Source organism: Colius striatus, chromosome Z, assembly GCF_028858725.1.
Source record: "Colius striatus isolate bColStr4 chromosome Z, bColStr4.1.hap1, whole genome shotgun sequence".
In the NCBI taxonomy this organism is placed as follows: Eukaryota; Metazoa; Chordata; class Aves; order Coliiformes; family Coliidae; genus Colius; species Colius striatus.
In genome coordinates, this window is record NC_084790.1 from 21,856,812 (window position 1) to 21,882,152 (window position 25,341).

The following is a 25,341-nucleotide window of genomic DNA, read 5'->3' on the forward strand; positions in this document are numbered from 1 at the left end:
AAAGAACTGTGGAGCTTGGCACTGTGCTTCTAAATCAGACATCACTGAAGCCCTAATATGTTTTTGCAGACAAAATCTATGAGCAGCAGGAGACAAGTAAATGGTTTCAAAGACAGACAGCACTTAAAACTGCCTGCTTGATCTTTATCCCTCATTAGCAGAATGAAAACACAGGCCTGATAGCAGCAATCAAAACCAGCTTTTAAGAACCAGACTGTTCATTTTCTCCTCAGTTTGGTTTGGTTTTTTCCACGGGAGCCATAAGATGATCATATACCTCTGAACACAATTGAAGGTGCATCACTTTCAGCTATCTTTTACATTTGACTGTAGAACAGGCAGAGGTAGAGCATATCTGTTTATTGAAAATTATTATGTCACTGGGAAAGTGTACAGTTGGAAGTCAATTTTGTAAGTGTAATATGATTTCTTTCCCCTGAGGAAGGAAGTATTTCTCACATAACACACATTTCCTGTTGGTACATCTACAGGGCACTGCATGTTGATGCCAGAGACTCCAACACAGACTGAAAGGCCCAGCTCTCTGGCAACAAAAAGGTAAAAGCAGGAAGAGAGAAGAATAAGAAGATCACAAAACAAAGAAACCACTTACTAAATGCACAGCTTCATTATACATATTGACTTTCAGACATTCTTTCAGCTGACGAATCATGGCTTCTACGAATTCCCCACCAAAATTGTAGTTCCTGGCATTCAGCAACCCAACTAGTGTCGTGTAAACGGTAAGCTTCTCTGGTAACAGACGTGCACTGACACAAGAAAAGAAACATGGTGTTAGCTGTTTATTCATCATGCACCAACTGGCAGCTGCATACCACCTTGGAATCTGCTTATTCTAACTTCAACTTGTCTCAAAGATGTGCTATCATGACCTTGCAGTTCTATCCTGTGGTTAACATTTTAAAGGCAGTCTTCTGAGGTTTTTTAGAACACACAGTCAGTGACAGAATTTATGCAAGAATGTGAGAAGTTGCTTTAAGTTTGTAATTCAGAAACAATTACACAGCACCATTAAGACTACACAAGAGACACACACATTTCACACTGTTAATTTTGATTCCAAATTTCCCTAAAATCTGAACTGATTTTAAGCGAGGCATAGTAAATAAATAATTTGTCTCAACCACTTTTGTACACATGGCAGCTAACTCTGTACTTTTAGAAGTGTTTTACCACTGTGGGGGACAAAAAAAAAAAAAGTACCATTTGCCTTATATTAACAAACAATGCTACAAAACAGATTTCAAGTATGTGCAAAATCACAGCACAGGCTAGGGCTAGAACATTCTCCCTCTTCACCACCCTCCTCCTTCATATTTTTCTTGCCTACAACCCTCCACAAGCCCTCGCTCAGACACCACTCAGTGACCCTGACAGAGGGCACTGCTGATCCTCCACTTGCCTAGGGAGAAGCAGCAAAGTTGACAGGCACTGGAGAGCTTGCTCTCAGCTCTTCATGTTCCTAGCGTCTCTCTTTCTAGCAAATATCTTCAGCACTCCTAAGCATTTCATTGGCAAACAGGATACTGCTCAGCAGCACCGTATTGCCATTGCTAACGAAGAGCAGCTCTGAGGTTTCCACAATCTACTTTGAGCCACTGTCCACATTTCAAGTCAAAGTAGGCGTTCTCCTTGTATTATAACTAGTAGGTAATAAACTTGTACCTGTATTTATTTTGTCTTAAGTAAGACAAACTGTGTGTAATATAATAGCGCTCAGGAACTAAATCCATTTTTGGCATTCAAACTACCTTAAACACTTAAATTTACACAGAGAGAAGAAAGCATCTCCCAGATGCCCAGATCATCTATATACATACACAGTACACAGTATTCTTAGTATCTTGCTTTTGTAATTTGGCAGATCAGCCTCCAAAACACCAGCTAGGCCCTCCAGGTTGCTCTCCAAAGATGAGTTACTCTAGAATACAAAAACAAACAAAAACACGTGGTTTTTTTTTTCAAAAAAAATCAACCAGGCAAGATGAACCTCCCTCTGACTGTCCTGTGGAAGAAGAGGAAGTTGGAGGAGAGCATCCTCTTATACCATCTCCTTTTTCAGAGCTTCAGCTCAGTTCTGTTAGTAGTAAAGAACCACTCTCACTTGCCTGAAAGAAGGAGCAGCTGCTCCTCAGAAGAGCCTGCACCTGAGCACTCACCTCCCCGGCACAGAACCTCAGTGCCCCTCACGGGGATGCATGATCTAACACAGCCTCTGAGACACAGCTGTAAGGTCAGTGAGCCTCAGTTAATAGTACAGCATAAACCAAACCACCGTTACTACTTGTTTTTCAGTGCATCATCGGTTTTGTCCCAATCCTTTTACTCACCCTTTCTAATGGCCCCGAATCTCATCAGGACTTGAAACCACAGGCCCACCGAGTTAACTCCTCCACATCCTTGGCGGTCTGGTGCCCGCATCGACACCCACGGATGTAAAGCGACGACTATTCGCGGGCTGTTTATCACCGCTCGGGAGGCACTGCACTACCGTTGAAGCATCTGCTCATTTTAACACGTGGTTTTGCAAGAGCTGACAACTTGCCAACTGTTTCCTAACAGAACCCTTTCTTTTCTGAGGGTTACTACAGCCGGCCCGCCTTACCTTCTCTCCCACTCTGCAGATGAGGGACTCGAGCCTCTCCTCGATCTCCGACGGCTCAGACGTCCTCCGCCTCTTGTGGGGCTGCCCTGCTCCAACACACCGAGCACACCGTTACACCCGGAGAGCCCTGGCGCCAGCCGCGCGCCATCCCGCCCGAGCCCCGCGCCCGTGCCCGCGGCGGGACAGCCCGCTCCGCTCCGGCCTGCGCCGCCCCGCCGCCTGTGAGCGGGAGGGCGCGCAGGAGACCGGTCGGCGAGACAGAGGTAAGGTGGGAGGAAGGTGAGGGAGGGGGGGAGCGCGCCGGGTCACCCACCATCGCTGTCGTCGCTGTGTCGCCGCCGCGACATGTTGAGATGCGCTGCGGGGGGCGCGGAAGCGGCGGCCGCGAGCCGAGGCGCCTCACGCGGACCGGACGCGAGCGCGCGCCTGCCCCGCCCGCTTCCGGGCCGCCGAGCGTCTGCTTCCGGGGCAGAGGGCGCGCGGCGCCAGGCTGTGCCCGCGCGCGACGGCCCGGCCGGCTTCCGGGCGGGCGGCGGGAGCGGCCGCGATGGTGCCGGGAGAGGCAGCGCCCCCCGTGTCGGGGCCGCCGCGGGACTGCGCCGCCGCCGGCAAGCAGCGCGCCTTCGCCCGCAGGAAGGTGGGGCGGCGGCGGAGGTGGGGAGGCCGACGGTTCCTCGGGCGGGGCTGGCGGCGGGGCCGCGGGATGGGCCTCTCGGCCCCCGGACGGCCGGTAACGGGTGGCGCTTGTGGTGCGTTTCAGGCCTTTTCCCTGTTCGTCAAAGCGAAGGAGGTACCGAGCGCGGCCCGGGGTCCCGCCGGCGGAGACGGCGCGCGGTGGCGGTGCTGCCGGCAGGCGTTCCAGGAGCTCTCCGGCATCCACAGGCACGTGGCTCTGCATCACGCCGCGGACATCGGGCGGCAGGCGGGGCTGGGGGACCCGGGGCCGGCGGATGCCGGGCGGCAGGCAGGGCTGGCTGCGAAGCAAGCAGCAGCGGGAGTCAGTCCCTCGAGCGGCCCGGCTTCTGCGGGCAAAGCAGATGGACTATATGGGCGCTCCCGCAGCGGTCCTGAGATCTCCTGTACGCTCCCAGACACAAGACACATTAGCTGTGATGATCTGACAAGGTAAGAAAGTCCCTCAGCAGTATGGGGGTCCAGTACTGACTGGAAGTGGAGTGTAGGTCTGCTTGCACTTTATAGGATCTTCTGCCAGTGCTACTGCTTATGAAGTTCAGCGTGGTGACACGTTAAGATGTAGAAACAGTCTTTCCTGATATTCCTTCAGATCTTCAAATGCTTTGGCTACCTTCCTGAGATAGTACTGTAGATAAACATGTGTAGGTACCCTCGAGAGGGAACTTGTTTGCTTGATTTTCTTTCACAACTGCTCATACGTGCAAAACATGCAGACTACCACGGTGTTGATAAGGAAGTAGATACACAGCATTTATTGATGTCAAAGGTGGGAACTTTGTATGATTGAACTAACAGAGCTAGATCATCCTGCATCGTTAAAGCAGACCTGTACAGGTGTTATTTGACAGCTTGGATCTGTAAGGAAGGACTGTAACAAAAAAGAGCAGAACAGCAGGGCATGCTCTGCACAGATTCACTTTCTCTACTCATTTAGGTGCCTTAAGGGCTCTTTTTGAATAAGTACCTGACTGTGGAAGAGTTTGGCTTGTGCTGCTCAGGATGCCAGTGCATACAGTCTCACTGAAAATTCTGACTTTTAAATTTAGGTAGCTCAAGTGCTTGAATTTTAAAGTGCAAGCTTGTCAGATAAGGCATTCAGTGAGACACTTGTGTCACCAGAAAACAGTAGTTCTTGAATTTTCAAGTCTGCACTGAGCAGGGCACCCAGGAGGCCACTGGCAGAAATGTCCTGTACAGCACAGATGAGTTCATCTTGTAACCAGTCCTGAGAACTGGGAATGTGGGAACTTTTTTTTTCAGTTCATCTTCTTTCTCTTTAAAATGAGTCAAAGCCAGCAGTTTGAACAAACTCCAAAGTTTGTTTGTTCTTTTATTTTTTTCTCCACATCTGCTAGAGCAAAGCTGTCTGCTTTCTGAATAGTTACTGCTACTAGTATATTTTTGTGCTTTCAACTCTTAACATCCTTTTCCTATTTGTTCATCTTTGCCATGGTATGGACAGTAAGGTGGGAGAAGTACTTCTGTATTACTGTTACTGTGAGGTGAAGGACCCAGAGAAACTCTGTGATTGGCAAAAGGCTCTGTGCCAGCATCTGCATCTCACTGGGAAGGTAAGGTTTTGAGCAATGTTTGTCTTCTTAACAAAAAAACATCTGTGCTTAGTGTAGGACAATGAGACATGTGGAGAACCAAATGCTTGTGCCAGAAAGTGTTAGTCAGTTATGAACCCATTAAGACAAGCACTCAGAGTCTAAAATGTAATTTAAAATGCTGTTTAAGAGCTAACATTACAAAGAAGAAGAAAACAGGGAAGATAACATTAGATCCCTTTCAGTGTTGGGGATCTCGAGCTGTGCCACGCTGAGTGATAGATCTATGCTGTGCAGAATCTGTCTGTGCAGGGGTTACCCCATTTCCATCAGTCTGGTACAGACTTTTTTTTTTGCATGTGAACAAGTTTTTTCATCACTCCTGCTCTTCACACAAGAGAGAACCTCTTGATGTGCTTTTTAGATAAAGGCAAGGCCATGCATGTGGCATCATCGCTGGTGTCAGCAGGGAGCTGGGCAGGACACTTTGTTAGGATTATCAGGCTGCACTTGTCTGGCAAGTAGAGCACATGTGCAGTACAAGACAGTCTGGAGGCCGAGCTGGAGGTGCAGTGCTATGCAGCACGGGGCTCGGCTTGCTCCAGGTAACTGTTAACCGTGTCACTAACTCCTCAATGCACAATGGTCTTCCAGTCAGAATGACTGCACCAAGCCATAGTCCATACTGTTGGGAATGAGATGAGAGTAACCGATGCCTTAGACCACACCATAAGATAGCAGTGCCCGTTTCTGAACAGTCTTTGTCTTTTCATTCCTGGCAGACGAGACTAAGGAGGTGATCTGGCTTATCTAGCTTATCTGGCCTTGCGAGGCTGTGGGCAAAGGTAAATTTTAGCCTACAAAGTTCACCTGTCTGAGAGGAAAAGGATTTTTCAAGAGGCCAACTTAGAGCCAGAGACTGTTTTATCTTTTGACATGTAGATTCTAAGTGGATTCCTCTGCCAATGGTAGACACCTTACCTGTTCCATGCCAGCACAGATTTGAGGATGGAAGGTTCTAATGCATCCACTTCTCTGTTTTGCTAAAGTGTCTTGTCTGGTGATTGGTGTTTTTCTCAATTTAAATTTTGTTTTGCTCTCGAAGATAAGCACAGCCATTTGCCTTTTCAACAAGCTGGCTTTTTCCTTGCCTCTTACCAGGTGATTTTTTTTTTTTTTAATAATTTTTTTGATCATTTGCCAGTGCTGGAGATAAAAAGACTCACACTGAAATTCAGTGTGACAATGTGCAACATTATGCATATTCACATTCTCCTTTTAGCTGTGTGAGTCATTAGGCACAATCGTATTGTTCTTCCTGAGACAGACTTACAGTCGGAATTTTAATGCTGACTGCATTAGCCAGTTAGCATTTCTCAGTTTATTGCACAAATTTTTCTGACTATCTTGATGGTATTTTTTTTAAATGGCTCAAAATTGATTAGTGGGTTCTATTATTTTTGTTATCTTTATGTTCAGGTTCAGTATAGCCATCTTTTCCATTCTCAGTAGTCTTTTTCTGAACATACTTCTGTCTTTTGTCACCCAGTCATATTTTGCTGATTTTGCTGTGATCTGGTTTTGCTGTTACTGAGCCTTAGCCCCAGTTTCTCCTCTTGCCTTCTAGGTACGAGTTGCTTCAGAAGGGATTAATGGGACAGTTGGTGGAAGCAAAGTAGCTACCAGTCTCTACATTGAAGTTATGCTTGCCCAGCCTCTTTTCAAAGACATTTTGTGTCAAGAAGATTTCAAGGTATGAAAAAATAATTTCTGCTTAGACATTGCTGATGTAAAACATTTCATTTCTGAGAAATAAGCACACTGCTTCTTGATAGTATTATTTCTGCTATAGCAGTTCTGCACCCCCAGCACTAATCTAAGCTGAGGGTTCCTAACCTTGCCTTCTTTAGCTATCTCTGCCAGCAGTAGTATCACGAGCTTTGGGTGTAGCTGCAAAGCCCACCATACAGGTGAATGAGGGAGTGTGCACTACCCCCATCATTCTTCAGTAAGCATTTACTCTGACTTGGCTGCCAAAACCAAGACATCACAACATACACTTACTCAAGCAAACTATTCCCACACTCTGCTCTTCATCCTGAATTAAGATTCTTGCCTAGAAGCCTAGAGGTTCATGCAGGCTTCAGTGTTCATTAGATGGACTATCAGTTCTGTGAATTGGATATCTTCTAGAGAAAATACACTTACAGAATCAGGAGATTTCTCCCTACTCCAGTTAGTGCCATACTGGAGGGAGAGCTGCTAACTTCTGCTTGAGCCTGAGCATATGTGCCAATTGCTGTCTTCAGATGGTGGTGGCAGCTGTGGCTGGTATCATATGGCATTCTGGTAGGCTACACTTACCCAGTACTGTAGGTACTGTTTTTCTTCTGTGAGGAAGAAGAGCTGGAAGTGTGACCTGGAAGTTAGCTACAGTCGTGTGTAGATGCAAGACCAGAAGAAGGATGGAATTTTACCTTGACCTTGGCAAAACCTCCAACCCTTCATGAGCTCTCCAGCTATCAATACTCATGCATGATAGTGTTTTCTGTCTCAGTTCCTTGTGTCTTGTATACCTGAGTAATTGGGGATTTCAGGTCTCTGTGCCATGAAGACATGGGCATAGAGGAGTGAAAATTTTGACTGGGGCTATTCAGTGGCCACTGTAGTCACTACAGACTGATAACTCTGCCAATACCTGGTGCTGCATAGCACTGCCCTCCTGTTCGAGCACTTATAGGCTTGACAGTGCCTAAGTCATGTTTTGAGGCTCAGGTCTGCAGAAGTTCTCAGTTACTGTGGCCGACAGGGAGGATCCCTCTCAAGAAAGGCTTGGCAAGACCTCTGAAGGGGAAATCTGCACTTTAGCCTGGAGGAGCAGGGGGTGTCAGGCTCCACTGTTAGGAAGTTTTGCACCTGTCTGATGTCACATTCGTCTCTCTCACACCCATGAACCACTGCAGTTCCCACCACACATGTCATGACTGGTCGTGCTTGTGTTGAGCATCAGAGGGGCTGAGGAGGACTGCAGGGCCCCAGTGCATCAGCATGATCCCCTACTGGAGGTGGTTATTTAATATTCCTGTCAGGGTCGGCATGCTCTGTAGAGGCCTTGAGTTTCTCATGATAGGTGCTAGGGACGTTGGTTTTGACTAAGATTTGTTCTTCCCACTGCTCTGTGACTCCACACCTCATGGTGCTTTTCTCACCTGCAGAGTAGTCACTGGGCTTAAGGTGTCTGCCAGGTAGGGGTCCACTGCCTACACCTCAGGATTTGGATTGTGGGTTTCAACAGGAGAGACATTTCTTTCCCTCAGCCACAGAGATACTTTCATATTCCAGCAAGCTGTAGAAATTTAGTTAAAGTTTTTGAATTTTAACCTTGACAGGTGACACATTTTGGTGAGATATTTTTGTGTTTAATCTCCTAGAGCAGTGCAGGAGGAGCTCACTGTTTCCCAGACCTTCGAGTTGGAGTTTTCAAGGAAATCGTACCTATGGGCATTGATCCAAAGATTGTGTCTTATAAAGAAACTGGTAAGGTGATCTAATGAAAAATAAAGCCTCTCACCCAACTGAGAGGTCATGGAAGAATAAAGTACCTTCATTAAAAATGTTTCCTTCTGCACACTGGCCAGGACACAGGAGAAGTAGATACAGAGATTGATTTCTTACTGGTAGTCAAAAGTTAACAGTGCCTGGAATTTGTTGACCCATGTTTTGGTTTGCTAAGTGTTTAGCTTCCTAAGAGAACTTAAGATCTATCTTTCTGTTTTGTGGGAAGGAGTAACAGTTCAACTAACATCAAGCAGGTACCTTATTTTGGTCTAGGGACATATTTTGTGCTTTAGTCAGAGAGTAAATCATGAGATCCCTGCTAAAGGCAGGTGTAAAGTGGAACTGTGTATGATGGTTAGGAAAGACATCCCGATGCATGAGTATATTAACATTTGTTCTAAATATTCTATAGGTGCTTGAGACTACTTAGAAACTATAGCATAGGAGGAGCTCCAATGCTGTCTTCTTGTGGTTAGCTTGCAGTAAGAACCAAGCTGTATAGAAAGATTTCCATGGAGTCTTCTGTGGATCCTGTTGATTCTGGTGCTGTGGAATCATGAGGCTTTTTTGTTTGTTTAGAAAATAATAGAACCCAGCTGGAGTTGTGTATATACATGTTCCTCTGTTAGGAACTGCTGAACTGGCTTGGCGTGTGTTAACAGCTCATGCCCTAACACAGGCTGAATTTGTTTTCATCTTCCTGTAGCTGCTTAGTATGGGTTATGGCTGCTAACATGTTGCTGGCTATGCACCTGCTGTGAGGAAAATAGGTAGATAAGTAGATGGTATGCAAGAGCAGAGCAAATAGCAAATAACAGAGCAGTTTTGAACTTTTTGTTTGTTTTTTTGCAACAAGAGGTTTTCTTGGTGGTAAATTTCTGCAGCTTTTTGTGGTATTGGCAGAGATTATTCTGATTTTCCCCCTATTTTTGTGCAGTTTGTGGGAGGTATGTTTCTTTCCTTTATTTTTTTTTTCCTCCTACTTTATGGAGATGATTCCCTTTACTCTGTCTGGTTGCCTGTAGGGTTAATTTTTAATAAGGTAAGGGATTTCGGTGGGGGAGGTTTTTTGTCTTTGAGTAGCTTGAGAGTCCTAAGTCCTGAGCAGCCTGAAAGCAGAGAAACTATATAAGTTTCTCACTGAATTGAAGTTGTATTGAAAATAATACAGACTTTTGGAAATGTTGCATTTTTATAAACAGAGGATGAGTTTCACTGGAAAAAAAAAGCATTTCTGTATACTTCCGAGCCTCCAAATGTAATGAAAGATGAGAAAATGGAAATGAAACGTGTATACCTCTTACTATTACAAGAGTTGCCAGGGGACATAACAAAGATCATAGAGACAGACACCTGTATGCTGCTTCTGTCATGTGGAACAGCGTTGTGTTTTCTTTCATTTGCCAATAGGAATCCAAACATGGATAAACTTGACTGGTTGGGCTGAGACAGAAAGTCTGTGAACCTTCACAGAAAACTTTTGTTTGGAAATCTGAGGAGAATCTGGATCAGTGAGATCATAGTAACATTGTTTTGTAGTTCTGCTTCTCACTTCCCTTTTCTTTCCCTTTTTTTCACTTCTTTGTTTTTTCATTTTTCTTGTTAAAGGAATCCATTTATCCCCTCAGGAATTTCATAGAGAAGTAGAACAGTATTTGTCTCAGGCCAGTCAAGGACAAAGCGATACCATCTTACTGGACTGTAGGAACTTCTATGAAAGTAAAATAGTAAGTGTCATTTGCCTGCTGCTTGCAGTGTGTTACAGGTGCTGGGGGAAGCATTTCACATTGTGAAGGTGTAACCTTCCTGGAAGAAGAGATTCCATATTCCTGTTTGAGTGTTACATGTACAAAGTTCAGTTTGGTAATGAATATTAGAAACAAGCGGTAGAGGACCTGCTCAGCAACGGAGCCTTTCCTGGCTAAGTGTTCATACAATGTGGGGCAGGAAGAAGACAAATGGTCCAGACAACATTAGCAGTGAATAGTGCATGGTTTGAAGTAAAAGTAGCATGATGTTTAAGGATGTTTTCCAGCGTTTTTGCATTGTCTCATACATCAAAAAAAAAACCCCAGGGGCACCCTGCTGTCACATGCGCCAGCCCTCCTGCACTGTTGTGGCTGCCCTTTCTCTGACAGTTCTGTTCCCTCTTTTATGTTTGAGGTATGCAGATTCTAAAGGTATTTTGATGCATAAACACATCTGAGGAACTGCCTAAAGCAGCTGCAGTGAGCTGAGTGCTCTGGCTCAAAGGTTTGTTACTTCTAGTTTGAAGCACAGACTTTGCCACATTATGGCCATCTGTTGTTACTACAGGGACATTTCCAGGGCTGTCTGGCTCCAGATATCAGGAAGTTCAGCTACTTTCCCAGCTATGTAGATGAAAACCTGGCACTTTTTAAAGACAAACGTGTCCTGATGTACTGCACAGGAGGGATTCGTTGTGAAAGAGGCTCTGCTTACCTACGGAGCAAGGTGAGGTGTCATTCTGAGGGCGCGGGTGTTGGGGAGTTGAAACTGCCGTCTTTTCTTTTGCTGGTAAATTCTTATTGAGCACAAACTACTCAAAGAGCAAGTGGGGAGATGAATGTCTCTGAGACACACTTGCCTCATGATTTCTGTCAATAACATGGATAGTTTAATGCACCTCAGGATGACCTGCATGGACTAGTGTCACAGCAGTGATTGCTCTGTGAAATAATTATATAAGCCATTTGCTGAGAAGATGTATTTCTAAGCCAGCCCTGCCCATTAGTAGTGGTGTTCTCAGAGAACTTGAGAGCATTCTGCAGTGTTTCCACAAGCTCTGTGTCTAGGTTATGCTTTGTGGTCATTACTGCACAGCTTCAGCATCTCAAGAGCAGTGAAAGTCAGCCAGCCAGTGCTTTCCGAGTCTTGTGGAATTAAATTCAGCATACTGCATTGTTTTAATCGTGCATTCCATCCCACCTCTTCTCCTGTACCTTTCTCTCAAGGAGCAAGGGAACAGCACACATATATGCTCTCCAGAAATTAAACTTGGATTAAACTCTGCTGCACCAATGTGTGAACCCTGAGAAATTCTGTTACAGCTAACAAAATAAGCAGCGGTTCACGGAGGTCCGAAAGCATTTGATCTGTGGTGCAGCAAACCTCCCTCAGCCAAGGAGGTGACTAGCCTTTTTCTGACTGTGACATTAAATGCGCATTTTGGTTGGTGTCAACAAGCCAGCATTGTGGAGTTGCCCAGTGATCCCTGGTGGCACTTCCTGGAGTTGTGCATGCACATGATGCCACTGACGGTCACCGAGAAGCTGCTGCTTTTCGTTGAGCCCTGGCACTTAATTTGCTTTGGGAACTCTGGCACACCACCACTGCTGCTCTCTCCTTCAGCTTTTCTGCTAATATGCTTTAAACAGGCAGTGTGCAGAGAGGTTTACCAGCTAAAAGGTGGAATTCACAAGTACCTGGAAGAGTTTCCAGATGGATTCTACAGGGGGAAGCTGTTTGTATTTGATGATCGTTACGCCATTTGTTCCAATGAAGATATCATCTCAGGTAGGACTAGACACTGTTAAGTGCAGAAGTCTGGGAACCTATTGCAATCTTTTCCACAGACATGAGCAGGAGAGGGGGAGCCAAACCAGTCTGTGTAGTTCTTCCTCGTACTTTCTTTGATCTTACAGTGCTCTCACTTTTCATGATGATTACAAGCTCCATGGCTTTAACACATTAAACAGAAATGAGAGAAAAGGGCATCACTAAACAGTTCCCTAAAACTGGAGCAATAAAAGGAAGCATTCCCTGCAGAACAGCTGTCTGCAGATGGAGATGCATGTTAGGCACTGCTGCTGCTCTAGTTGTCCACACTGCTGACTGACTGCAGTTGGCCAAGAGAACAAAGCATTAAATAGTTCCCTGGTGGTCACCCGCGCTCTGTTCCAGTCGTCTCAGAACACTAGCACAGACTACCAGGCACTGGGAGAGTGGTGGCATGAAGCTCCACAGCACTTTGTTATTTTCATGCTTTGAAAGTGTCTGTAGCCTGTAGAACATCAGTGACTTCAAGCTGAAGTTGTTAAGAACACTGCCTGGTCTTCTGGTTTAGGTTGCTCTTCAGGTATTGCAAATGAAATACCTATTTTCTTCTTTTCAGTTGCAAGGTACAAACAGACAGAATTTTGCTCTAGCCTTTTTTAGGAAGCCATGCTACTTTTCCTCTGAGTGAGTAACTTTTTGAGCATATTCTTCCTCTGCATCTTGAAGGTGCCTGGTCTGGTGTAGAAACAGGAACACACTCTGGATATACCACAGCCATTCCTACAGAAGTTTCAAGTGGAACTGTTGGGGTAGGCACAGCTTGAAGATACAGCTCAAGTGGCTGTAGCTTTTAGTTAAAGGGGTTAAAACCTGTCTGATGTTGTGGAAGGACTCTACCAGGACTGCAGATGACACCCCATCTGTACAAGCCAGCTGGAAGGAAGTCCCATTGCACCTCCTTCCCCAGCAGGCAACATTCCCACAGCCTGTCTTAATTACCACTAGCATACCTTCTTCTCTTGGCAGCAAGAATCCTTTAAATCTGTCTTATTTTGAACTAGAAGAAGCACTAGGGAGAACTTTTTCCTTTTCCTGAGAGACAGCTGTCCTAAGTTTCTTGCATTAATAACTAGGTTCTAGAAAATCAAGCTAAACAGGAATTAAAAGCCTGGAGGACCACAGATAGCCACTTAAATATTTGGGAGCTGGCAGGTCCCTGGTGCCATGGAGAACCTTCTGTAAGGGGAACAGGTGGGGCAATGTGGGTGTTAACTTTTTCTTTTCCTCTACCCTCCAGCATGTAGATACTGTGGGACACTGTGGGACCAGTATAAACTTTGTTCGAGCCAGCACTGCCGGCAGCTTGTCCTGACATGTCCAAGCTGTCGCAACAAAGGTCTCACAGCTTGCTGTCCTGTTTGTCAAGATAAAGAGCTCAAGGTGACTTCAAGGGCTTCAGGACAGACACTTAAGGAGGAGTGTGAATGTACAAGGAGACGGCCAAGGGTACCCATTGAACATATCTCACAAAGGATGCTGGATGCAGGAAAAGAATAAGCTGTTTCTTTAGCTAATCTGACAGTGTGCTAAATGCCAAGGGCTTCTAAAACCAGATGGTTATGGTTAGAAGGGACTTTAAAGATCATCTAGTTGCAAGCCCCCTGTCCCATGGGCAGGGACACCTTCCACTAGGCCAGGTTGCTCAAAGCCCCGATGGGAATCTGTTACCCAGTTAGGTTGGAAATCATCAAAATGTGTTGGCATGGAAAATCTTGTTCAAATGCTGCCTTTAAGCCTAGATTGTACCCTGAAACTCATACATTACTTGATTTTAAGCTACCGGAGTGCCCAACCCACCACCAGCATTACAAGATTCTTCTCCCTGGATAGTCTTGTAGCATAGCTTCTACTACAGGAATTCTGGAGCAGAGTATGTGAGATGGGGGCTGCACACCTGCACACAATTCAAAAGAAACTGAAGAGAGACAGGAACAATTTACATACTTTTCCTTCTGGTGGAGATGGATCTTTCTGACCTTTTCCCTTGATCATGCATTTGCTTCAATAGCTCGTGCCAGGGTGTTAGAACAGCAGATGGATCAGTTGCGTGTGAGTACGTGACTGGATCTGAGCTGAAGATATTTTCCATGCATACGCCATCTGCCTGCATTGCTTGTATTATGTACCAGAGAGACGCAAGGGGTAGTTACCTTAAGTCACTGACTTGACTCCTGTGAAAAGCTGGCTGAAGGCAGCATAAGGACCCCTCTTGTAACTGGAGCAAAGGCTCACAGATACTGTCTTCCCAGCTGTATTTGTGTGTGACCTGTAGGATGAATGGCAGAAGTGATCCTCATTCCAATGCTCTGTCTCCCCAGGAACTGTTATTTCCCTCTACTTGTCAGTACAGAAATATCCAGGGCTCAGCTCTGCTTGCATTAGAAAAAAAATGACATTTGGAAGCATGTTGAAACTGAGACACACAGAGTGAAGCAGAGAGACTGTCAAAATAGCAGCATTATGGCACTGGAAGTGATGCTGACATGTGTGCGTAAGTGTTAGCATAAATGCCATAAGGAGACTGCAAGATCCTTTACCCCAGTTAAATAATTTGAGATTTGGGGAGCATTTGTGCTTTGTAAACATAGGTTGAGGTTTAAAGCTGAGAGATGTTTATACAATTTGCAGCTCCCATTAGTGAAGAAATTGTCTTTCTTTGAATTTGAAGGGATCCACAGCAACGAGCTCAAAATACTTTTCTGCCTGCTGCTTCATGTGCCTGATGCTGAAGAATGTACAGAAAGGTTTTATTAATAGAGTAGATTATGTGTCTTGACTCAAAAAATGTCTCTGAAACTTACTGTCACTCTTGGTACTAAATAGTAGTTAGTCGCTAGGAAATCAAAATCACTCATTGATTTGTTGGGGTTTTTTTACTGGCAACTGCTCTTAAAAGCAAGAGAATGGTTCACTCAGGTTTCTGCAGTTGCTTGACAACAGTTAGGGTGATGTTATTTTCATATAGATTGTAACTTTCTCCCACAGTGCTCAGCAAGGCCTGATTTTTGGCATGACCAGCAACTAAAAGATACGGGCATTGGTTGCATTAAAGCCATGGCAAGCATTTCTTTTTGCTTCCAGTATTACCACTGAGAAAACAGTTCAGCAACTGTCCTTATGATGGTTGCTTTCATAGAGGAAAACTTTGAAACTTATTAATATCTCCTTTGGGAATCTTTCTAGAATGGTATTTAGTAGTAAATCTGTGCATGGTCTGTACTGGAGAAGAAACTGGAAAGTTCGCGTTAGTAGACACCTTCAGCAGAAGCTTGAGCAATACCTGTGGTCACTTGGCATCTCGCCTCTCAGGCTTTGCTGGCCAGTTAACCTCTCTGCTTTTGGGGACTGGAATATTTGTAGAAAAACGTGTGAGCTCTACTTGGTCTACAGCACTGATCGTCTACAGCTCACATGTTATGCTCTCTCAGTCCATCAGCAAGTCTGGAACGCTTGGCATGTATTTGTTAGAAGGTTGCTCCTATATCACGTATCAGTACAAAATGGCAACAGAGCTATATTTTATATATAAACTTCTGAAACTGATGATTGTAACTAACTTCTAGTGCTTCCATTTTAATTTTTAAAGTACTGCATACATACACTTCATCTGTTAGGCTAGAGATGCTTAATTCTGCAGAGGTAAATGATGAAACCTAGCTATCTGTCTACCAAGTGGCAGATCTGGCTACAAGGTACTATTCTTCTGAGAGCTCCTGGCAGCTAGAGGTTCTATCTTAAAGGCAGAGAAATGCCATGGGACCACTTCTGGTCCTTGCTGCCCTGAGGCAAAGGAGGAGAAGAGTTTGAGGTATACAGATGGAAGCCCATAAAGCCAAGTTCCCTCTGCTACAGAGAGAGGAGGGTAAAACATCCCTAGCGTCCTTCTTGTAGCTTCTGCATCCTGTCTCCTGTATGAGTTTTGTCAGGTTAATGTAAACAAGAACTTGCCATATGAAGTGCTGTGTGGTGATACCCAGACAGCCCAGTGGTGATACCTAAGAGAGGTACATTAGCTCCAGGAGAGGAGAGAGTTAAGCAGGATTGTGTCTGCCAGACTCTGCCCTAGGCAGATGGCTTTTCCCCTCCCCCCTTTTCCTGGAGTGCTGCTGGTGATCCCTTTGCTCCTAAATATCACCATTTTGTATCTCCATCGCTGCACAGCTTGATTCGTTTTACCACAAAGCCTGATGCCTCTCATCACAGCTTTTTTTCTGCTGCACAGCTCTTATATGCATTTTTCACCAAAGTGACTCTGTAAGGATCAACTGAGGAACGTGCAGTGATCCTAACACCTTAATACAGGTTGGGGCTGCATGGTTAATTTGGATGGTGCTACACAGGACAAGGTTCCTGTTTTTTTTTTTTTCCCTTTTTTTGTTTAAAGGTCTGCTTTCTTTCCTTTGGGAAAAATTGCTGTTGTATCTGTGGTAGCACTCCCTGCTCTGCAGATGCATCTCCTTGCCTGTCTGTGTTTCCCAGCACCATCAGGATTTCCCAGGATAAGATTAATTTATGTTCTTCTGAAGCCAATGGAAGAGCTGAGCCCATACCATGCAAATCTGAGTGGATGGCTCAGCTGAAACCACGTGGCTGTGGCTGGATGATTTAGTTGACCATTTTTGAAGCTGTTGCAGTGCATGTGGAAGAAAAGAGGCTGTCTGACAGTTAGGGTTTGCTTTTTCAAATGTGTTTTCAAGCATTTTTTCTTGGTATTCTTTTCATTTTCTGATACGAAACAGGCGGAAGAATGAGCCATAGTGATTTTATTTGACACCACTGGGACATTTATTAAGATTTAAAGAGCAACAAATATGTCCCCCACACTGCTGAATGTATACTGTTTGTCTGCCTTGTTGGTCAGAGCTAAATTGTGGGTGGCATTTGCACACAAGCTCTGAGCAAATCTGTGGGGCTTCTGGAAAACAAGTAAAAGACTGCAAAACTTGACCCTTAGCAGACACATGCAGAGAGATTCCTTGCAAGTGAGGACATTTTCTAGGTCAGACAAAGAATGAAGCTTTAGCACAGCAATGCTTCTGCCAGGAGACTTCCTACCGAGCAGGATCCCCGCCCCCACAGGCTCCCACCCACGCTCCTAGCAGGAGTTTTGGATGGGATAGTGCTGGGTCCCAGTCCACTTTGTGTCTGGAAGCTACCCAGCCTGTGGGGAATACCTCTCGGGCTAGACATGGGCAGTTGACTGCCTGACAGAATGATGTGAGCCTGTGTGAGGTGAAAGTTCAGGGCTGGGGTATTTTACTTAACAGCTTTTCTAGGGCACAACTTTGAGTGTTGTATTTATGCAGACATTTTAGGGGTGGCACTAAAAGACACAAGCCCTTAGCAGAAAAAAGATTGGAATTAGTGGACATGGTCATCTAGCCAAAACAGTGAAGACAGATAATCTGGTGTGTTCCCAGTGAATATCTGGAAACGCTAGGAAGCTGAAGGGTGTGGGGGGACTAGAAGAGAGGTCTCTGGTTTACTGATTAGTTAGGCCACCTCTGCACGGTTAGGATTTGCCTCTGGAGGTGACTGTTCTCTTCAGAAATGCGTGGGATAAGATGATATTAACCCATCCTGAACTGCTCAATTTTTGAAACTGTCTCATAATTGGTGGCCTTAAATTCCATTTAATCAGGGGGTGGAGATAATTTTTTTTTATTCTAAGAGACACAGGGATGCATTGAAAAAGCATATCTAAGTTACTGACTCAGCAAAAATGTCAGTAGAAAATTGTAATTCACAGTTCTTGAAATTAGCCATATCTTCAGATAGTAGAAGTACTTGTTAAAGTGGTTGCTTCTCTGTAGCTACTTGAGATCAATTTGGGGAAAAAAAATAAAGTATTTTTTTAATACTTGTATAATTTGTGTGGAACAGTTGTATCACTCATGCATACCACATCCTAACTGTATCAAACACCGTGCGGGAAGTTTACAGAAAAATTAGGTCCCAGGTTAATAAAGAGTCATTTTCACACTGGGACATACTCTAAACTGAGATTGCATAAATTTGTCTTGAATAGTTTCCAGCTCTACAGAAAAACATGAACAGTCCTACTGCATAAAATCTTCAACTACAGCCACGAGTTAATTTAAACTGTTAGTGCATAAACCAGAACCGAGGCACCACAAATACTCTGTCAAGGCACTTATTGCCTTTAGATTTCCACAGTGTAGCACAGACCACCGGGAACGACCTCCATGGCCAGGGACTAGACTCCAGTTCTGCACTTGGGAAAAATAGGCCCATTCAACTCTGCAAGTCTCCTCTTCCTCACTGAAAAAGAAGAAGGAGAGGCGTCAGTCAGTGCAACGGGAAGATGTGGATGGCAGGTTTGGCTTACCTGCTCTTGAAAGAAGCCGAGTGACCTACATTCTACCAGGAGAGAAAACAGGAGAGCATCTACTTCTGAATTCCTGCCCTAAGCAGCAGGCACAGCCTCATGAAGTTTGAGGGAGGTAAGATAAGATCTCTGCTCTTGTGAATTTCTAAGGTGAGAAGCTACTTTCAGCCTTACCTCCCTGATTCTACACGCAATTGTATTTCTCAGTTTGTCTTTATTTGACCTAGCCAAAGCACCACCTGATGCTGACTAACAGCAGAAGGCAGATGTTACAGTTTTTCCTTTCCCAGTTTTTCTAAACTGCCATTTCAAAACAGTATTTCTTATCCTAAGCCTTTAGCCTCCAGCCTTCTGATCATGGTTAACATGGTCAAAGCAGTGTCATAGCTGCTCTTAAAGTTGATTTTACAGATTTGAGAGCTATACTGCTCAAGTAATTTGTACAAGAAAAAAAAGGGGGGGGGGAAGAGGGAAAAAGAAAGAGTATAACGACGATGCAGAAGTTAGTTCTTGAGGATGACTGAAAAAGCATTCACGGTTGGTTCATACAGAGCATCTTAGAGAAAGGAAGCTATAAGACCAAACCCAGGTTCTGGTAGCATCAGGTGATGGTAGGCAAGAGCACTGGAGCAGAGCAAAAGCAGAGAACTATTGCTGACAGGGAAGAAAATAAAGGTTTTCTATACTTATACACTGTCCAGGTGTGGAGCTGAGACGCTATTGCCAGAGACCATCACACCGATGAATACGAGCTGCAAACAAGAACCAAATCAGACAAAAATGCAGATCTTTATAGTCAAGAAGGCAAAATGCACAACTGTTACATGGAAGGCGAGTAGTGAATTCCTCCCCTTAACAGCAGGAACAATTAAAAACACTAGATGGAAATCTTCGAGCTGATTACTCTGTATGCCAAGTGATGGTCATTAAAGCCATGCCTCTGTTCCAAAGGACAGGAAATAGCAAGCCTTTCTTTGTGCAGCTCTTTAATGGCCAGGAATGCAGCCGCAGGCAGAATAAACACTCAGGGAACGGTAATACTGAGCTTTCTGTGTGGTCGCTGAAGAACTAGCACATACTTCTGCCTGCTTTCCTAGGAACAAGCTACTGGCTGAAACAGGATTTTTTTTTTAATCACTTTCTTATTTTTAAAACATAGCGTATGTATATCATCTGTCTAAATGTGGCAGCCGTGCAAAAGTGTTTTAATGTGGCTTTTAAACCTTTTCAAAAGGTTTAAAAAAACCCAAAGTTGATTCATGAAGGGACAGAAGACCCTGTCTGTGGAGGACCACATGCAGATTAAAATACATGGTTCCATTTTCCCACCATTTCTTCTTGGCTGGCATATATGCATCGTGTCTCTTCTCTGTTAGCCCTTGCTTTCCAGGTATGTCTGGCAGACATACCAGCAGCATTAGTGGGGGTGGGAGTGGGTTTTGCTGGGAGCCTCCAGCCCAGCCTCCTCCTACAGTGCCTGTAGCACTGGATCAGGGCTCTGTCTCAAGTCTTGCAAAGCCCCACCCTCCTGGGGAAGAGGTTCTTCCTATGTAAAGGACATTGTGCAAAGTCTTGCCTATTCCTCCCGGATACCCTGTGTGCCCCTGCTGTGGAGGAGCTGTGTGCTGTGCTGCCAGTTCCCCCGCCGCAACGGCACATGCACCAGCTGCATTCAACATCGTGCTGCTGCACTGACTTCTAGTGCTCCACAGCAGCTTGTAGCCAAGCAGTGGAAAGCCTCTGCCACATGCATCCACTGGAATGGCAGCTTGCAAACGGCCTCATTTTGCTTCACAAGCACTTCCGATCTCTTCATGGAGAGTATAAAGATAAAGCCACACATGGCTTCTCACCTCTCTCTGGAAACACTTCTGATTTATGTTGCTGAAGGGGACGGGCCAAGTCCTACTGACATCAAAGTTCAACTCTACTATTTTTCATCTCCTTGTTAAAGCAGGAATGAAGCTGGAGGAAGACATGCAGTTGGCAGGAATCACAAGTGCTGGCAGTTCACACCCTGTGTTCCATATGCTGTATCACACACCATACCGAAGCACGTTAGCAACTCTCACTCCTTCCCTGTACGATCCACTGATAACTGCCAAAAACCCTGCCTCTCCTGGGCCTTTGAGCTGCCCAGTGCCTCCACGTTGGGAGCACAACCCATTAGGGAACCAGTCAGTACAGACTGCTTTCCTCCGAGGGACAAGGCATCATCAGGCCCTTCAAGAGATAGTTTCTAGTTCAAGTACATACACGAGAGCCTTGAAGTGAGCAGTTCTGCCCTTCAAGCACCAGGAACTGCTCACAGGTTGAGGGAGGGACCCTTCTGCTTCCTGGCTCACAGGCAGCCCAACTCACCTAGGTCATTGTTGTTCATCGTGGCATTGGAGGCACGGAGCCGGGGGCCTTGCTGTGTGAAATGGTACCCGAACTTCAGCAGGGAGGTGTTTTTTTCCAACATGTCTGCAATTTCCATTTCTACCTGGTTGCCCAAGGGCTGGCTCTTTTGAGAATAAAACAGAAAAGCAAACTCGTCCGGTCAGAGGGACATTCAGAATGAGCACTTAGAACCAACATCTCCACCCTTTCCCTCCTTTGGACCTGACAGCCTACTTGGCATTTCTGACTTGGAGACAGTGAAACAATCAGCTGGCCTGTTCCTACTACAGCCAAGTGGCTTCAGCTCCTCTACCACACATTCCCACAATTCGTCTTGCCCAAAGATTTTATTTCTTGGACATATTTGCAGCTAAGAGGTACTTGGAGAAACTATAAGTTTTAACACCCAGTCAGCAGTCCCTGAGCTCCCCATAGCTCAGCTCCTTAACTACTACCCTCTGGGCTTCTTTGGGAACTAAACTTGCCAGAGCATCTTGTTTGTTTGCTTGTGTGTTTACTTTATATTCTACAAAATCACAGAATCATAGAATGGTAAGGGTTGGAGGGGACCTCTAGAGACCATCATCTAGTCCAACCGCCCCATCTGTACCACTACACACTGTGGAGGTCTCTCTTTCCTTTGTGTTGTAGCAAAAAAAACCCCAGAATTACTCAAAAGATGCTATTATTTAAGTCCCTGCAAGAGCCAGGAGCAAGGTGTGGTATTGGACAGGTCCATCACCCGCTCTCCACGGCAACACTGGGAACACAAAAAGCTGCTTGCACTGCCACAGCCTTCTCAGTATCTGCAGGTAGTAGCAGATACTGCCCAGGGACTGCAGCAGAAAGATGGGTCTGAAGCCATTGTCTCCAAAGCAATCTGTCAGTGGTGGCAGGCTGCAACCCTCTGTCCTGACCAGCCTCTTGGCTTCCTGCAACCAGGACACATTCACTCACTGGGTGCTCCCACACACTTCACCTGGTTGTCGATGCGCAGCTCCACGAGTGATGTGTTGCCCTGGAGTGCTTCCACAACAGCCAGGATTCCTGTTCCAGAAATGAAGTTTGATTCCACATTCAGGCTCTTCAGTGTGTTGTTGACCTTCAGCATCTCTGCCAGTGCCTGTGGGAAGAGCTGTTGGTCAGACAGGCAGGGCCAGAGCACCCCAGAGCAGCGGAGTTTGACTCCTGCCTCGGGAGACACTGGTGGGACCCCTGTGCCAAGCAGCTTCACCGCCAGCAGATGAGAAAAGCTCTGTGTGAAGTGGAGGGAGTTCCCCCTTGTTGCAGGGGTATTCTTGAACGTGGGCATGCTGGAGGCTATGGCAAAATCTTCCATGGAGGAAGTTTTAGTGCCACCCCAAAAGGTGACAGCCAACATCTGCAGCTGCCCCGTGACAGCTTCATCTGTCCCTCTTCTAAAGCCAGTGTGGTGATGGCAGGGATGCTGGCCAATGTCAGCCCTGCCTCCTACCCCATCAGCTGCCTGCCTGCACAGCTGTGGGGTCGTGATGCTTCCGATCACAACAGCCAGAAACAAGAGCATCTGTCTTGAATAAAAGATTCTCCAAATCCAGGATGTCTTCCCAAGTGGCATCAAATTGATCCCTTTGATTCACTCAGTGGGTGAGACCAGAAGTGGGCTGGCACACTTCCTACCTCCCTGACCTGATCTGATGATCTCATTTAGTAAGATGCACGGGAGGATTGTCCTGGTTTCAGCTGCAATACTCTTCCTAATAACTGTTACAAGGCTACGTCCTGGGTTTACACTAAAGAGAATACTGATACCACAGGAACGTTTCGGTTATTGCTGAGCAGTGCTTGCAAGCATCACGGCCATTTCTGCTCATCATGTTCTGCCAGTGAGTGGACTGGTAGTGGAGGGTGGGGGGAGGCCAGTGTGGGCACAAGAAGCTGTGAGGAACATGGCCAGGAGAGCAGACTTAACGAGCCCAAGGGCTATTGCATACCACAGGACGTCATGCCCAGTACAAAAACTGTGGGGAGGTGGCCGGGAGGGGCCGATCAGTGCTCGGGCATCAGTGAGCAGGTGCTGAGCAGTTGCACTGGGGATCACTTGTCTTCCTTGGGTTTTGTTTCTCTTAATTACTATTATGATATTTTGTTCTCCTTACTGTTATTATATTTTAGTTTAGTTATTATACTTTGTTCTTATCTTAACCCACGAGTATTGATATTCTTTTCTGATTCCCCTCCCCATCTTACAGGAGTGTGGGGAGGGGGAGTGAGTGAATGAGTGAGTTGCTGTGTGGGGCTTCGTTGCTATCTAGGCTTGTACCATGACAAAGGACTCACCCACACTGTGAAACAGAAGGACCAGAAGGTGATGGCCAAGTAGCATGTCTGACTTGCACACACTCACACAGCACTTTGCTCCACATCTCCCTTAGCCCTGTGCAGTGCCCCATGGGCTATCAAAGAGCACCCACACTGCCTGCACAGGTTTCTTCCCCACTCCAGAGTGCCTGAAGTAATCACAGAATCACAGAATGGTAGGGGTTGGAAGGGACCTCTTGGAGATCATCCAATCCAAGCACCCTGATAAAGCAGGTCCACCTAGATCGGGAACATGTCCAGGTGAGTTTAAAAGCCTCTGGAGAAGGGAGAGCCCGCAACCTCCCGGGGCAGCCTGTTCCAGGGCTCCCTCGCCTGAACAGCAAAAAAGTTCTTCCTTAAGTGGAACTTTTTGTGTTTCAGTTTTTGTCCATTACTTCTTGTCCTGTCACTAGACACTATAGAAAAAAATGAGGAATGCGCTCACCCTCCACAAAGCTTTTTTTTTCTAACAGGAAGCTGGTGTGTACATGTGTGTGTGGAGGTAGGCAGGGGTGGGTGGCCTGGATGAAGAAGAGCAAAAACTGTCTGCAAAGGTGCTGGAAGAGCATGCAAGGATGCCGCCTGGAAGGTAGCAAGAGAGCTAGGCAGAATGCACGGCACCTCTCTGCATCCCCACTGATATTTTAAGACCACTTACAGCAGGCAGAAAAACCCTTTATGACCCAGAGAGGCCTCGCATAGGAAATACAGAGTCCTGCTTCTGCACAGGTCTGCACACAGGAATACACCAAAGAGCAGGAACAGATGTGTGTGAATGCAGGGACGGGTGTGTACACAGACATGTGCAGCTTTGTACCCACAGAAACAAAAGGGGTGGTCCTGAAGTAGGATAAACCACCAGACAAACTGCTATTACAAAACACCACCATGAAGTTAGCTGTTGTCTCCCACTCCTGTTCCAACAGATCCTTGACAACAATATGAAACGGACGGGATTAGAAGATTGTGTTTTGAAACCTGAACAAGGAAGGGAAGGAGGAACCAAAGCCTGTCTGTCCCCAGCTTTCACTAGCGCTCCTGAAACCAACTGCCAGAGGCACATGACATGCTGAACACGCCATACGGTGCCGAAGCAGTCAGTGGGTAACTCCAGAAACACCTTGGCCAAGAACAGCTCCTGCCACAGCTCTAAGACGATGCGCCACAATACTTACAAAAGCAACAGGATCATTGCTCCGGGTCCCAACTATGCTGAACTTTTTCACATAGGTGTTATTTTTCAATGCCTCTGCAAAAGCTTTTAAAGTTGGTATGGGAATATTCTGTAAAAAGAAATGTAGAAAACCTGTGTCAGGCCATCATCTGTACAAAGGAATATCATAGAATCACAGAATGGCAGGGTTGGAAGAGACCTTTGGAGATCATCTAGTCCAATCTCCTGCAGAACCAGGTTCACCTAGATAAGGTCGCATAGGAACATGTCCAAGCAGGTCTTGAAGACCTCCAAGAAGGAGACTCGACGGGTTCCCTGGGCAGCCTGTGCCAGGGCTCCCTCACCTGAACAGTGAAACAGTTATTTCTTATGTTTAAATGGAACTTTTTGTGCTCCAGCTTCATCCCACTACCCCTTGTCCTGTTGCTAGATACCATCAAAAAGAGGGATGCTCCAACCTCCTGATAGCCACCATTTAGATGTTTGTAAATATTTATGAGATCCTCCCCTCCGAATATACAGGAGGTTGAAATAATACTTTGAATTTCGCATCAAGGTCAAAGCAGCAACTGGACTTCAGAAATTGTCAATGTTTTTACAAGTTCTCTTGGTATAATCAGCACAGCTTAAGGAGTATAGCAATGTCTTCATCCTATTTCCCATTCTGCCAATAGTTCACTGCCTTGATTTGAAGCTGCGGTGTCTCTGCTGTTTAATTTAATTGCCCAGAAACTCAGCTCCTTGTGAATGCAGGCGTAGTGGGGATGTATGCAACGAGGATCCATGAGCCTACGGAGCACTGCTCCAGTGCTTGTTAATACAAATGACAGCACTGAGCAACCTTTGTGTCATGTTCAGAAAAAATTTCCACCTACAAGGCCTGATCCAGAAAGATGTGAAACGATCTCCTTGTGGTGCAACCCACAGACACCTCTGACTGCTTAATAAAATATCCTTCAAGCTAACATTTGCCATGCTAGCTCTCAGCCCAGAAAAGAAATCACAGAATCATAGAATGGTAGGGGTTGGAAAGGACCTTTAGAGATCATCTAGTTCAACCCCCCTGCAGAAGCAAGTTCACCTAGAT

At 45.7% G+C, this 25,341-nt stretch overlaps 3 protein-coding genes across 9 annotated transcripts in view; 1 reads left to right on the top strand and 2 right to left on the bottom strand.

The window, feature by feature from the left end:
• NCBP1 (nuclear cap binding protein subunit 1) overlaps positions 1-3,054 on the bottom strand; it is a 32,872-nt gene extending 29,818 nt beyond the window's left edge. For both annotated transcript variants that reach the window (XR_009820893.1, XM_062018712.1), the window contains exons 1-4: positions 2,940-3,054; positions 2,627-2,712; positions 1,842-1,942; positions 614-770 (exon numbers count right to left, since the gene is read on the bottom strand). Coding sequence is in view for 1 of the 2 variants with exons in the window: in XM_062018712.1 (XP_061874696.1) it covers positions 614-770; positions 1,842-1,942; positions 2,627-2,712; positions 2,940-2,973 (378 nt within the window). In the remaining variant the exon portion in view is untranslated. The remainder of the gene's footprint in view (positions 1-613; positions 771-1,841; positions 1,943-2,626; positions 2,713-2,939) is intronic.
• Positions 3,055-3,154: 100 nt separating this feature from the next.
• TSTD2 (thiosulfate sulfurtransferase like domain containing 2) lies at positions 3,155-18,267 on the top strand. Its single transcript, XM_062017432.1, has 9 exons — positions 3,155-3,263; positions 3,387-3,751; positions 4,785-4,893; positions 6,500-6,625; positions 8,304-8,409; positions 10,039-10,157; positions 10,747-10,905; positions 11,829-11,967; positions 13,247-18,267. The coding sequence occupies exons 1-9, from the start codon at positions 3,174-3,176 to the stop codon at positions 13,504-13,506; spliced, it is 1,473 nt and encodes a 490-aa protein (XP_061873416.1). The 5' UTR covers positions 3,155-3,173; the 3' UTR covers positions 13,507-18,267.
• Positions 16,786-25,341, bottom strand: part of TMOD1 (tropomodulin 1) — a 29,817-nt gene continuing 21,261 nt past the window's right edge. For 4 of the 6 annotated variants that reach the window (XM_062017433.1, XM_062017435.1, XM_062017434.1 and 1 more), the window contains exons 7-10: positions 24,256-24,363; positions 21,720-21,863; positions 20,720-20,864; positions 16,786-18,291 (exon numbers count right to left, since the gene is read on the bottom strand). In XM_062017433.1, coding sequence (XP_061873417.1) covers positions 18,227-18,291; positions 20,720-20,864; positions 21,720-21,863; positions 24,256-24,363 — 462 coding nt within the window. In that variant the 3' untranslated portion in view covers positions 16,786-18,226. Of the gene's footprint in view, positions 18,292-19,044; positions 19,111-20,719; positions 20,865-21,719; positions 21,864-24,255; positions 24,364-25,341 lie in introns of all 6 variants that reach the window. The other 2 variants (XM_062017437.1, XM_062017438.1) reach the window with 2 other exon arrangements.

Excerpts from the sequence above, each read along its gene's own strand:
- TSTD2 (XM_062017432.1), top strand. The coding sequence starts at position 3,174 with ATGGTGCCGGGAGAGGCAGCGCCCCCCGTGTCGGGGCCGCCGCGGGAC. Across the intron at positions 6,626-8,303 it reads TGTGTCAAGAAGATTTCAAG|AGCAGTGCAGGAGGAGCTCA; the intron begins GTATGAAAAAAT and ends TTAATCTCCTAG. Across the intron at positions 10,906-11,828 it reads CTGCTTACCTACGGAGCAAG|GCAGTGTGCAGAGAGGTTTA; the intron begins GTGAGGTGTCAT and ends TGCTTTAAACAG.